Source organism: Natrix helvetica (genome assembly GCF_964273705.1).
Source record: "Natrix helvetica genome assembly, chromosome: 4".
Lineage (NCBI taxonomy): Eukaryota > Metazoa > Chordata > Lepidosauria > Squamata > Natricidae > Natrix > Natrix helvetica.
In genome coordinates, this window is record NC_138550.1 from 133,201,576 (window position 1) to 133,216,743 (window position 15,168).

Sequence of the window (15,168 nt, forward strand, 5' to 3'; positions counted from 1 at the left end):
CTACTGTTTTGCAACAACATCATATAAAAGACTGGCTTACAGCATATAAATTATCTGTGTCCTATGCTTCTTATTGATTCACATAATCAAAGCACCTGTACTAAAGATACTAAAGATGATACCTTACAAGCTAGGTGTATCAGTTAACTGTAAATATTCCTCAAATCTGTTTAAAACTATAGTTTGCCGTATTTTCAAAGTATAGTCATTTATTCTTGTACCTGAGTATCATTGGAAGAGACAGATAACCTGTCATCAGGTAATGATGGTGTATACACAACAGAAATAGGTGTCCCAGGAATTCCATTTGCCTGGATATTTTCACTATCACTACCATCCTCTAAAGTACCTATTGGTCCATCAACCACAATCTTTTCAGTAAATCTTTCACCTATGTCTAAAAGAAAAAAGAATTATGACAAATAGTAAAATTATGGCATTTAAAGGTAATTATTTATACAATTAGAAGTACATTAAAACAACTCAAAATACATATTGCCACAGATGAGTTCTGAGTATTATCAGTGTTCTATTCTTGATGCCATATCAACATTTGTTCAGCATTTCTTTAAAAATTAATGTAAATACTGTATGATTAACATTCTACATCATGATTGTTTACTAGGTAACTCACAGCAGAACCAATATGATCTGAATCAAAATATATTTAGCTCTATCTGGGATACCAAGATGAATTGTCTAGGACTATTTTATAATTCACAATCAGTCTGTAAATTACCTATAGGTTTTACAATAAATGCTTAATTTTTTAGCTTTATCTTGACCAGAATCCAAACAGGAATTTTTTCACTGATTTGACAAAACATTTCATATATATACAGTCTGTCTGTCTGTCTGTCTGTCTGTCTGTCTGTCTGTATATGAAAAAAAATATGCACTTATTATAGAACAGAACTTGCTGTGAAAGAGCTTACACATAAAAGAAAAGCCTGGCAATGAAAAAAAAAGTAGCAAATTCTCAAATCCTATTAACTCAGACCAGGATGTCCCATTTGCTTAAACACTATTCAACTTCCCTTTAAGTTTTGTAAAGGTCTGTTACCAGTTTCAACTGCATTTCTTAATTTTACTTTATCATCAATGTTACTGTATCAGAAATAAGCAATTGATAAACTAACAGCAACTCTCAAGGCTGATTTTAATATAAGTTTTATCAAAATTTATATTAACTTTAAACAAATAATAAATCCAGGTTTATTCTATAAATTGGTTTACTGCCAATTATCTTCATGTCTTTCTCCAGGAAAAACAGAAAAGAGCTTAGGCTCCCCATTCTCTTCCTTCAAGAGAAAAGAATTCAGTGACCTTTTAGTGAAAAGTGATCCTCTTGCAGCTCTCTGAACTGCACTGACTGCTTCTGGGGGTTGAAAACAGCCCAATCTCTATTTATTTTTCTTTTAAAAAACCCATAAAATTATTGCTTTATCTAATATTTTCCCATATTAGTACATCAGTGGTGGGTTCCAGATCCTGTTGCAACCAGTACGGTTGCAACGGGGCCCAGCGTTCTCCACATGAACATGTGCAGCAGCGCATGCATGTTACCATCCAGCAACGCCTCCGCGAGCCTCGGCGACGCTCCAGCTGCTTGGTGCCGTAGAGTTTAAAGACAGGTAAGAAGCGCGGGTGGGTGGATGGGCCCTCTGGAGCACGGTACCCAATGCTCCGGGCAGGCACCGGTACGCCTGTACCGGGGCGTACTGCTTGCAACCCACCACTGTAGTACATATAAAACTTTACCATCAACTCCTCTTGTAAAGTTCCTTTAATTTCTACCTCAAATTAGCCATACAGTTGAATGAAAGTATATTACCTCTTACTACTATATTGACCATTTCCTGGACTATACTTTGTACAACATCCTGAGCTGTTTCTTCACATTGATTACTTTCTCCATCATATGACCCTGCATCATTTTTAGTTAGAGCTACAAAAGAAAAATAAATATATTATTTAAAATTATAAGGAATCCAGTCAGGTCAATATATTTTTAAACTATAAATGCTACATAAATACATGTTTATGATTGTTCATAATATTTACTGTATCTGTGGTTTTAGCAAATACATTTTAAAAAGCAGTAAGAAATTACTACAAAGTTTATAACTTTATAAAAAAGAAAATCATAACCATAATATTAAAGTCTGCTGATAACTTTGTGTAGTTTTTAACCAAATGAACTTGTTATAGAAAAAGGCAAATCAATATGACATTTGTTCCTCCCAGTTCAATTTCTTGTAGCACCTCGAAGCACCCAGAGTACCTCAATTTTTTCAGCAACATACATATTAGCATTTAATGCAATATAGAACTGTTAAACCTCTAAAAAGCTTCCATTTTACACATTAAAATTGCCTGAGCCCTTTCTCCAGAGACATCATAGGGTTTATTACGTGGAACTTCAAAAACAATAAACAAGCAGAAAGCAAAATTCCTAACCGGAAAAAACACCTCCAGCTTAAGACAATTTGACAATATGATAACAACATGCCCATTAGCATCTCATTCTGATTAATCATCATTATTACTTTCTGCTGTTGTTGCTTGATCAGCTTCTGTTTGTTCATTTTCTGCACTAGAAATATCAGATCCATTTTCTCCTTCTGTATCTTCTTGAAGGTTTTTGTCCACATCATTTGTATGATGCTCCAAATCCCTTTCATGATCTTGGGATAATTGATCAACAGTCTCCTCGGAAAGATGTCTTAATTGAGGTGATTCAGGCTCATGATGGCTTAAAGGAGATTGCTGCAGGTGATATTGTTGCCGATGTCTCTCTTTCTCCATTTGCTTGGCTTCTTGAAGCTATGAATTGCATTTAATTATATGAAAAATAAAGCATTAATGAATACATGTTACATTTGACAGACATGATACTATTTGTACACTTGGAACCCTTCAAAAGTTGGCACAGAGCTGAAATTTTATTGTGGTACAAGTTTTTAAATACACACACACAAACACACACACGCACACGAAGAATGCTCTTTAGATTCTTTTAATCATCTTAATTAAATACAATTCAGTTTTTGACCTGAATCTAGCCACTTTATGATCACAATTCTCAATATACTATTTGGAAGACAAGAACTATCCTTTTTCTTAAAAACCAATTCCTTTTCTGCCTACATCTAGGCCTAAATCCTGACTAAAAGGGATCCAGATAGTCAGCTTCATCTAGGATTCACTTAAGCTGTTATATGATCATTGACACTGGATGAAAATTGTCCAGTATGATGGGATCCAGCAATGGCTTGAAGGGATGAAACAGTGCCTCCTTAAAAAGTGGAAGAACCCCATCTTTCAAGGAAAGACTCATCACTGGTAGAACCCAACCACCTCAAACCCAGACTGCTTTTGCTAGTTGGGAGGGGCACAGATCTAAGGAAGAGATTATTGACTTCACAGCCATATGACTCTGTCCACATCCTCAGCTCCAGTCAGAGGTGGGTTCCTACCGGTTTGACAAGGTTCAGCCGAGTAGGTAGTAACTTGGATGCCTACACCCCCAAACTGGTTTTATTGGCAACGCCTATCTTGTTTTTTGCTTCTACGCATGTGCAGAAGCAAATTTTTCACTACTGCGCATGCACGTGTAGCGTGCATCAATCGTGCACGCGCCCAAAGCGCATCCCTGAGTAAACCGGCAGTAAAAGAAACCAGAACTCACCCCTGATCCCAGTCCTTTAGTTATTCTGGTGGCGCAGTGGTTAGAATGCAATATTACAGGCTAACTCTGCCCACAGCCTGAAGTTCAATCCTGATGGGCTCAAGTATTGACTCAGTCTTCCATCATTCTGAGTTTGGTAAAATGAGGACTCAGATTGTTGGAGGCAATATGCTGACATTGTAAACCGCCCAGAGAGTATTGTAAAAGCACTATAGGGTGGTATATAAGTGTAAGAGCTATTGCTACTCAATGATTGCTAGATGAAACAAGTAATGTCTGGCAAACGGGTATTCAATTATTTTAAGGTAAAAGCCAAAAGTCAGAGCACATATGGTAAGATTGAACTTCTTCATATTTGGTCAAATGATTTCCAGTGTTTTTGGAACACCAGTAGTAAGGTCGGAATGGGATGTTTCAGAGTTGGAACATTTTCCCCTTATACCACTTGTACAATTCAATTGGCAAACAAATCTAAATGTTTGCTATTCCTAGAGCTGAACGAGATTTTTGGAACAACTCTTTATAAAAGTACAAAGAAACTTACCGCTTGGTTTTCCATGCGTGCAAATATTACATTCAACATTTGTGTGAGAGTGGCCTTGGCTGTGGTTTGATTTATGAGATTCTTGCTTGCAAGATAAATATTGTAGCATGTTCGCACAGCTTGCAACACGGTCCCTTCATGTATCTCTATGTGTTGAGATGTTACTGCTGTTAATAGAGCCTAAAAATACATTACATTTATTTAGAAAGTTAGATCTGCAGTTATTTATTTAGAAATCTTGTATATATATCTCCCTGTTCTTTTATGTATAATTGGCACATGCTCAATTCATGAATATATTTTGTAAATGATGAGCCATAAATGTACATACATAATGTATAGAGTTAATCTGGCAATCATATTATGTATCTATAGGCACCAAAAGCTTTAAAGGAGATAGGAGCTGCATAGAAATGGCCTTTTTACTAAAAGTCCTTAACACATTTAAATAAGTCTTTGTACATATGGTAATGTAGTTCATTCCTTTTTAATAAACACTTCTAATATCAGGACTTTATTTGTCTCAGACAGTATTAAGATATCAAGAAATGTCATCTGATGTAAATATAATAAATTATTATAATTAGGTCAGATTCAGTTTGAAATCAGTATTAACATGCAAATCCTTACAAACAAAAATAATCCTATAATTTAAGAATTTGATCAATTTGATAAACTGGAAACCGTACAAATTTCATATCTAGTTAAGACCGCAGACCCTTAGAGGATTTAATAAGAAATCTATCAGATTATATTTTAAAAATTTAAAGAATAAAGAATTTATTGGATTACCATGGAGGGATTTTATTGTGCTGAAATGGATTATTATAGATGAATACTCTATGAGTCTATAACTCAATAAAAATACTGATATTTTTAGATATGAATAAAAAATATTCATTAGACTCATAGTTTCTATTCACTGTAAACTGTTTTTGAAAAATCAAACATAACCGTTGAGAACATCTCAAATTCAGTAAAATACAATTATTAACAATAGTTTTAACCTTACCTTTATAATTTGTAGTTGAACACCTTCATCTGTCTGTGGACCTTGAAAGCAGCCACATATTGTTTCAATAATTCTATCAATCAACTTTTTCCCAGGAGCAGTGCTATCTGGAGCATTACCAGTCAAATGCCCATAGGCTATAAGTTTCTGAGAATAAAGGAAGTAAACAACAATGAATAAGCAAAGCTAATATATGTTTTTCAGCCAGGGAAATCCTCATCTAAAAATCACAATAAGTTTCAAGTTTATTAAATAAATATCGGAGCCATTTAGGATTAAATATTCCTTACCCTTATTCTTGCAAAAAAAGTTTGGACACTATTTGGATACACTTTCACAAGGCCCTGAACACATGGTACTTGCAATGAGTATGGGGACCCCAGAATGATATGGAGCCCATCAAGTGGCTCGTTTGATTGTTGTTGCCAAGGGGTGGGGTGGGGAATTTTTTTCTCTATAGTGTTTTTGTATTGGAATTTTATCCTTGTAAGCTGCCCAGTCACTGAGTTGAGAGGCCATATGAATTTTCTTAAATAAATAAAAATGATCCTGGGGTATTTTCTTCTCTCCAGTTCATAGCATTGCCTTTTTCAGACATTATTATTATTAATTATTTGGATATTGGCTTGAAATGGGTTTCCATGACTAGCTAGAAAACAAAATTATGATTAACAGTAATAATTTATCTGATATTTTTGACATCACAACAAATCATACAGTCACTATCATAATGGGGGGAAACGTGTTGTGGTTCAGAGTATTGCTTCACCATGAACTAGACAGCGATGGCAAACCTTTTTTGGCTTACGTGCCAAAAGCGGGGGGAGTTCAGGGGGATCGAGCGCGGGCATACCATACCCATAATGCTATGTGCATGACCCCAGTGCGCATGCGTGCACGACCAACACTACCCAACATTTTTGGCATGCTTTTTTCACCCTCCCCAGGCTCCAGTGGCTTTATGGGAGCGTGGGGAGGGTGAAAACAGCCTCCTCCGCCCCCTTGGAGGCCCTCCGGAGGCTTCAGGAGTTTCCCTGAAGCCTCCAGAGCATGAAAAACCGGCCCTACGGGCAAACCAGAAGTTCAGGAACGGATTTCCAGTTTCCTTGTAGGGCCAGTTTTAGCCCTCCGGAGCCTTCAGGAGGCTTCCCTGAAGGCTCTGGAGGGCAAAAAACAACTCTATGAGCAAACCGGAAGTCACTTCCGGTTTTTCCGTAGGGCCATTTTTCGTCCTCCCGAGCCTTCAGGAGGCTTCCCTGAAGGCTCTGGAGGGCTAAAACTGGCCCTACGGACAAAACGGAAGTCCGTTCCTGAACTTTAGGTTTGCCCGTAGGGCCAGTTTTTCGCACTGCAGAGGCTTCCTGAAGGCACACGTGCCATAAATTCGCCATCACGGAACTAGACCATTACCTTTACAGATCCCAATTATACCACTCAATTCATAAGATTTTTTTAAAAAAACAAAAGCATCTCCTTTTGACCAAATTAAATTTTTATAAATGTTTAAATCAGATTTTTTAACGTTGATAATTGAATAAAATCAACCAAGAAACAAATTACTTTAAAAAAGAACATTAAAAGTAGGCAATAATAACACATATTTCAAGAAATATAGTTTCATACAGACCTGCAAACAATCTAACGATGTATTAACAATTCTGGGACACTTGGATTGACATGCCAATTCAAATGGTAAGAAGTACTTGTCTGCTTCAATAAAGCTAGTCTTTGATTTCACTGGTGGAAGAGTGCTTGAGCCAGGTTTTGCTTCTCCATGAGGTGGACTAAATAAAATTGCAATAAAATAAATGAGTTAAATTTGAATTTAAAAATAGTTAGGGCTGTTATCAGAGGTGAGTTGCTTCTGGATCGGTCAAACCGTCAGTGGCAGGAGGCTCCACCCACCTGCCCAGACACTTCTACAAACACGAGTGAACTGGTAGCACCGGGATTTGCAACTCACCTCTGGCAGTTATTATACACTTGCTTTATCTTTAGTTGTATATTTAAATAGTAAAACATTTATCATTAAAACTTATACTTTAAATCACACTTAATTTACATAGCTGATTTGTTCTACTGCTTGATGTGAATGAGGTAGACCTTCTGGTTTTGGAATCCTGATAAAGCAAAATAAATGCTTTGACTTGTATACAAATGTCTTTTAATATAGAATTAAATGTGTTATAAATAATTATGACCTAGTACAAAATTAATAAATAATAAATCCTCTTTAAAAAGTAGATTGCAGTTTCATATGTTCAAGAAACATGTAAAAATGAATGGGATGAAACATTTATTTCACTATAAACATAACAATGGTTTTTATGATGATCAGTACCTACAGGCATTAGGAGACTCCTCTGTCTTGAGTAACTTTACAAAGAAATGAATCAGGACAATAGAGGATTCCCTTCATTAGAGAGATTATTTTAAAAAAACCTGCTTTCCATTGATATTCCAATGGATAGATGGGGAACGGTTACAGCTTTCCTTTGTTTTTAACAATGCTTCTTTTTTTGTACAAAAATGCAAAAAGTTCAAAGATTTTGTCCTTCTTAACTGGGATATTCAGAGAGACATACTTGATCATTTTCTGAATTAATTTGAAGTCAAAGCTATTAGAAATTAGATGATATGAAAATTTAAATTTCTTTGTTTTTACAAAACTGAAGAGTTTCAATTAATTTATAGAACACTACTATATACACCAGTGATGGCGAACCTATGGCACGCGTGCCAAAGGTGACATGTGGAGCCATTTGTCAGGGCACGTAAGGCGCTGCCCTGTCAGCTGGCCAGTGCGCATGCGCGCGCTGGCCAGCTGAGTTCACCATTTTTAAAAGCCATTTTTCACCCTCCCCAGGCTCCAGAGGCTTTATACGTTCACCCTCCCCAGGCTCCAGAGGTTTTAAGCGTTCCAAAGGCTTCAGGGATTGTCCGGAGGCTTCCCTGATGCCTTCGGAGCGCTTAAAACGACCCTCCGAGCAAACCGGAAGTGACTTCCGGTTTGCTCGGAGGGTCGTTTTAAGCGTTCCGAACGCTTCAGGGAAGCCTCCGGACGGTCCCTGAAGCCTCCGGAGGGCCTCCGGGGGGCGGGGGAGGCTCTTTTCACCCTCCCCCAGGCTCGTATAAAGCCTCTGGAACCTGGGGAGGGTGAAAAGAGCCTCCCCCGCCCCCCGGAGGCCCTCCGGAGGCTTCAGGGACCGTCCGGAGGCTTCCCTGAAGCGTTCGGAACGCTTAAAACGACCCTCCGAGCAAACCGGAAGTCACTTCCGGTTTGCTCGGAGGATCGTTTTAAGCGCTCCGAAGGCATCAGGGAAGCCTCCGGACAATCCCTGAAGCCTTTGGAACGCTTAAAACGACCCTCCGAGCAAACCGGAAGTGACTTCTGGTTTGCTCGGAGGGTCGTTTTAAGCGTTCCAAAGGCTTCAGGGATGCCTCCGGACGATCCCTGAAGCCTCCGGAGGGCTCTGGGGGGGGAGGCTCTTTTCGCCCTTCCCAGGCTCCTATAAAGCCTCTGGAGCCTGGGGAGGGTGAAAAAAGCATGTAAAAATGGGGGGGAGTGGCTGTAGTGCGCGCATGCGCACTGGGGGGTCGCGCATAGGCATTATGGGTGCAGCACGGCCACACACGACCCCCCTACGCTCCCTCCACTTGTGGCACGCGACCCAAAAAAGGTTTGCCATCGCTGATATACACTAATCCATGGTTTGTGAAATAAGCCATAGAATTTAACCTATTATTTGTTGAGATGCATATCACACTAAAGCAAAAAAATGATATTATGGATAAATGTTTATGTATGAACTAGGTCAGAATGTCTCATGATGTTTTTGCATTTCAGACATGATAAAGTGCTAAAAAGGTAGTTTATAAATCCTTCTCCCTAAAAAATAGAATGAACGGCAGATTTAATCTCCATATAGAGTCAGATATTTGTGCTTATAATCATCTCACAAACTTAAGTATTCATATTTAATATGAACAAAATTACCTTTGTTTTCCAGTTTCTGTTTTTATTTCCTCTGGAAAAAAAGCAAATAAAAACTTTTTAATAAGAATGATTAAAACTATAAAATAAAACTAATTCCCTCATCTCATATATAACATTTCAAATTAAGATGCTGAACTTACCTACCCCTCCCCCCAAATTATTAAATAAATGTAAATAACAATTTCTACTATAATATAAAATATGGGGAAAGCATGTCAATCCAATAGCATCCATAGTATTATTCCTTGTATTGTTTTCACATATTTGTTAGGGAGATTCTATGACTACATAATAAATGGTTTTAAAGTTTGCAAAGTTCATAAATGATATAATTTGAAGAGATACATTGGATAGTGACAAATAAAACAAAAAGCATAAAACGTAAAGCAGTCACCTACAAATGTTACTTAATAATTAATCCCTAGAATTATCAGCAACAATTCCATTGTATATTATGCCTGATCCTATTTATAGTTTTTCGATAACATCATCAAAAGTTGCAAAACTTTGCCTGGTCAACCAAAAATGTGTAGTTATTAGGCTGACTCTCTTCTATGGGGCAATTGCATGTCTCATACTTCACTTTCAAAATGCATATCAAACTCACAATTTCTTTACTCCTTTAATCATCTTAAAGCCAGGAATAAGGCTAAGTTTCTTCAAGAAAGAGCAATTGCAAGACTCCTTTTCCCCTGGGATTGAATCCAATTCAAATGTTGTCTTTTTCCCAAATCTTGAAGATTTCTATTTCATGAAGGAACTAATTCTGCTTTTTGTATCTATTTAGTCCTATTATTAACCATACTGATGATGTACATTAAACACACTTTTATTGGTAGTTTCCCTAATATTTGGTATTTTTTGGCTTTTAATAATTATATTTCATAAAGCTTAAAACACCTACGAATGTCCAGTAATAAAAGTCACAATAGAAGGTAAGCACCCAAAGTCTGAAAGCTCTCATTTCAAGGCAGTTTGCTGCATTTTACATTGTATTGAATACATCTGTTTATTATTTATATTGTCCTCATTTGAGAGGGTTATACAAATATTGTGCATGTAAGATGATACTTATTATTATAGTGTATTTATTCATCATCAGGAAATCCCTGAGATATAGATTAGACTCGGGAACTTGGAGAAAAACAATTGAAGAAGGCAGTGCCAAGACATTCCCAAACTATCTCCAAAAAGGAGATGCAAAGGAGACTTATAGTTACTAATATTAAGAATAAATTTGGGAGGCAGTAAATTAATATGTGTAAATAAATTTTCCCTAGGGATTGTCACACATAATTTTTTCAGATCTTACTGGCATTAGATTTACTGCCTAACTCAAATTTATTACATTATTGGTTTTCCAACTGCTTTTTAAAATGAGACATTTTCTATGGATAAAAAAATAGTGAAACAGTGCCATCTTTTATAATTGATTCAAAACAATATATTAAATGACATAATATTTAAAATATACAAACTCGGAATGAAAAAGCTTTTGAAGTATCATACATCAATTCCCTTCCTTTTATCATCATTACAAACACTTTAGAGCTAACGTTTCAAGTTTGATAAATAATGAAGAATGAACCAGTTAGAATTTCCTTAAATATATAAAGAGATTTTAAATGTGCCCATATTAAAGTATTATCTGACTTCCATAATACAATATAGTGCTACAGGATAATTTTGCCAACATGTACTTTCTTGTTGAAAATATATTTTATGCAATTACTTCTGATACTTTGTTTAATGCCTGGTATTATTTTACAGTTTTATACAGGAGAAAAATTACTGGGGTTATACTTTTTACAGAAGAGAAATTGTGGGCATTTTTAAAATTAAGATATCATAGTGTTAAAATTAATAGTATCTCACAATGTTTGGAAAACAGAAATGAAGAACCAGGAAAGAAATGATCACAAAAGCCAATATAAAAAGAGATTATAGGGCTATAGAATTTCAGCTATTCTTCAGCAGAGAACAAAATACTGAATTTGCAAGTAAATTCTCTCTGTGTGTGCGTGTGTATACATGCATGGATACACATACACAAAATAATGAGACATCAGTAAACCACTCCATAATCCATATTGAGATTATCTGATTTAAACATTTTGTGCATTTTTAAGACAAGGCCAGTTTTTTACATAAATATTTATGCTACAGTACCTCGTTTATTGACTACTTGTTTAGTGATAAAATTATGACGCCCCTGGGAGACTTCCAACCTGTCTTCGAAGTTGCAGCTGCAGCGTTCTTATGGTCATGTGATTGTAATTTACAATCGTTGCAGAATTCCACAGTCATTTGATCATTATTTGCAACCTTCATAGCCAGCTTCTGCTAAGTGAAGTCAATGGGGAAGCCAGCGGGAAATTACAAATCATGGTCATGTGATGTAGCAGTTAACAACTACAGCCAGACCTGTTATGTCAATATGGTCACATGATTTTGTGCTTAATGACTTAATGACAGTTGTCAGTCCCCAATGTGGTCAGTAAGTGAGCACTATTTGAAATTCAGATTTCAGGGTTTTTTACTTATTGAGGAACTGCCAGAAGGCATACATTTGAGCATAATGAGCTGAGGAATGCCTGGAATGTATTCCTTCTGTAACATAAATGAAAATAAAAAAGAACCAATCAAACTAAATTAAGTTTCCCCGAAACTTTTCTGCAGTAATGAAGTACGAGAAGTATGTGTCTGAGAACAAACTATAGTCAGTCTAAACTTCAGTTTTTAATAATGATCAAAACATGTCTGCAGAAAAGCCTACCAGAGAAATACCTGGAAATAAACTGTAACAAATTAATCTGGTTAATTTAATTTAATTCAAATGCTTATAGGTATTAAATACCAGATCAGGAAACAAACATAAAACTTTTATCTATGTAAATAACTCCCTATTATTTGACAAGTTGCAATTCTCTACAATAGAATCAGGTGGTGACTAATGTCAGAACTGGAGTAGAAACATAACCTTTAAGAAACAAGAGCATCACTGGGGGAAATTCAAAGTTTATGCAAGTAAACAAATCTAAAAATTAGCAGAGATCCCTTTTTCCTCAAGACTGCAATAATGATGAAGCATGTTCAATACACAAAGAATTATCCACTTAAAAAACTGAATATTACAGTAATGTAATTAAGAGAGCAATCATTGGCATGATTTTTGATAATTTAAGTCTGGAAGCAATTAGGTTACAGCCTGAGTGTCTTTGGAATAGCTTTGAAATGATGCAAGTGGATTGCACTGATGTTACCAAAAGCAGGTGTGGTGGTATTGCCACCAGGGAAATTCAGGGTCAAGTCCACACTCAGCCACAGAAGCTTCAGAAACTTTGGAAAGATTACTCTTCCCCAAGCAGCTTCAGATGGCTCCTGTTGTGGGTAAGAAATAGAACGAAGGAACGCTGTGTACAACACCTTGACCTTCTGAAAGAAAGACAAGATGTAATAAACAAATTAATCTTAAAAAATCATTCAGATGCTGATTCTTGCTACAATTAAATATATGACATCAGGAAATAAAGTTCCAGGCTTTTATTTAGTCAATTAGCTTCATCCTGACACAAAAAAATAGTAAAATTAAATTCTGTATGACAAGTCACTTATACAAACAAAACTTGTATAAATATATAAAATATATAAAAATAAGGATAACCTTTTCCCTCAAAAATCTAAGGGGGACTTCATATACTTAGCATATACAAAATAAAAAATGTGTAAAAAATGGAAAATTAGAGATGGTTTTTAAATGTTACTTGGAGACAGTTTGCCACAGGTTCACAAGTAATAGAAAATTATTTCAGTCCACTTAACATTCATGCCAGCAATTATTCATTATTTATTCATGCTAACTCAAGATTTTTTTTTATTTGATTTATTATTTATTCACGCTAACTCAAGATTTGTTTTAATCCAGACTGATTAAACTGCAGCAGTCTATTTTGTATAAAACCCTAAAACAAAAACAATTCATAGATTGCACCAGGCTAAATCCAAGTCAAATATATTAAAGGTAGTCCTCGAATTGTGATGGTAATTGGGACCTGTATTTCCATTACTAAGTGATGCAGTTGTAAAGCACAATGTCATGTGACCACATTACTTAGCAATATCAACTTTGGCACTTCCCATTGCCATCATTATCCAAATTCTGCCAGTCATTATTCAAAAAACCCATCCAAATCTAAGCCATTCTGGGCTCAGTCCCTCCCAACTCCATGGTTAGTTTCTTCCAAGGTAAGGGACTGCCTCCCCTTCAATTCTCTCATTTTGGCCACCCTGTACTCTGCTTTGTGTGGGGGCAAATAGTTCCAAACCCATAGAGCTCTAACTAATTTAGTACTACTATTTGATAAATCGCTATTCTTTCCTTCCTTGACTTTGTTTGTTTTTCTCTCAGACACATTGCTGGATTGAGACCTTTTCTAGCTCAGGGTCTGGATTAGCTGATTCAGCCTGTTCCTCTGCCGCTTCATCTGATTTCTATGGTGGCTGAGTGTTAGACTGGTGAAGCCATTTTTATTTGCATAAATTCACTTCTTTAAAAGATTTAAGAGCTTTTAGAATGATAAGCAACTTCACATATGTTTGTAAGAGGAGATATGTGTTAGTTTATAGTGGCAAAAATTCAGGGAGTCTGATAGCACCTTTTTTGATTAACAAATTTATAAAAAGGTGTTAAACTTTCATGAGCGCAGCTCCTATTATCTCTATGCATCTGACGAGATGAGCTGCAGCTCATAACATTGATGCCTTTTTAATATTTTGTTATCTAGAAAAAGTGATATCGGACTCCTGATTTTTTTTGTCCAAATACTGTTTTTTCCTATGTGACTAGAATACATTCAGGTTTTGACCACACTTCAGCTTTAGCTTCAGAAAAAGAGGGGGTGATATCAGCTTTTTTCTTAAATTTGGACCAGTAGTTTATCAATTCAAAGTATGCATTTAAATACTATTTAATTTAAACAAAAGCAGGCAATTTTTTGCATATCAATTAAGCAACAGAGTAAAAAAAGATGAGAAGGTAGTAAACTAATGGAGGCGTGAGATCATAAATCGGGACGATGTCATGGTAATTGGAAAGTAACTTTCATTAAATTTCATTAATTTTTTCAGAAATCAAATACAGATTGACTTTCATTAGTTCATTTAGTGACTGTTCAGTTATCACTGAAAAAATTATTTATGACCATTTTTCACACTTATGACCACTGCAGAATTCCCACGATCACATGATGAAAATTAGATCGTTTGCAACTGACTCACATTTATAACGATTGCAGTGCCCTGGGATCATGTGATTGCCTGTTGTGACCGTCTGACAAGCAATGTCAATGGGGAAGCCAGATTCACTTAATAGCCATTTACTAACTTAACAACTGCAATGATTCGCTTAATAACTGTGTCAAGAAAGATAGTAAAATGGGGCAAAACTCACTTAACAAATGTCTCACTTAACAACATAAATTTTGGGGCTCAATTGTGGTCATAAGTTGAGGACTAGATTTAGGACTGAGTTATGGCCAAATGGGGGACAGCCTATTTAATTCAAACTGCAAACATTTAGTTTGATTTTTTCATTGTTGTTGAAGTGAGTGCTATCACACACCTAGATAGAGTTCCACGAGGCCTTCAGAAAAGAAGAATGATAGTAAGTGGAAGATAGGAACGAGCACCTTACCCCTCCAAAATGACATTTTAAAGTACATTCTATAATTCCTTACTTTTATTGTTTTATGGCAGAAGTAACAACAAAATTCTTGACTTATGACTGTAATGGAGCATATCTGTTATGGTTGTGATAGTCACAAAATAGCTCATCACATGACTGGACCCAATGGGCCAGCCTCCCCTTTTTTTGCAACAGTCTTTAAACAAACCTATTGTTCCCCATAAGGTACTTTTGTTGAAAA

General features: G+C 36.1%; 1 protein-coding gene across 1 annotated transcript in view; it reads right to left on the bottom strand.

The window, feature by feature from the left end:
* The window catches only part of ARFGEF1 (ARF guanine nucleotide exchange factor 1), a 67,434-nt gene that overhangs the window by 40,731 nt on the left and 11,535 nt on the right, over nucleotides 1–15,168 (bottom strand). The window contains exons 2-8 of the mRNA XM_081951727.1: nucleotides 9,245–9,275; nucleotides 6,875–7,031; nucleotides 5,248–5,394; nucleotides 4,236–4,415; nucleotides 2,550–2,826; nucleotides 1,835–1,948; nucleotides 222–397 (exon numbers count right to left, since the gene is read on the bottom strand). Of these exons, the coding sequence (XP_081807853.1) occupies nucleotides 222–397; nucleotides 1,835–1,948; nucleotides 2,550–2,826; nucleotides 4,236–4,415; nucleotides 5,248–5,394; nucleotides 6,875–7,031; nucleotides 9,245–9,275 (1,082 nt within the window). The remainder of the gene's footprint in view (nucleotides 1–221; nucleotides 398–1,834; nucleotides 1,949–2,549; nucleotides 2,827–4,235; nucleotides 4,416–5,247; nucleotides 5,395–6,874; nucleotides 7,032–9,244; nucleotides 9,276–15,168) is intronic.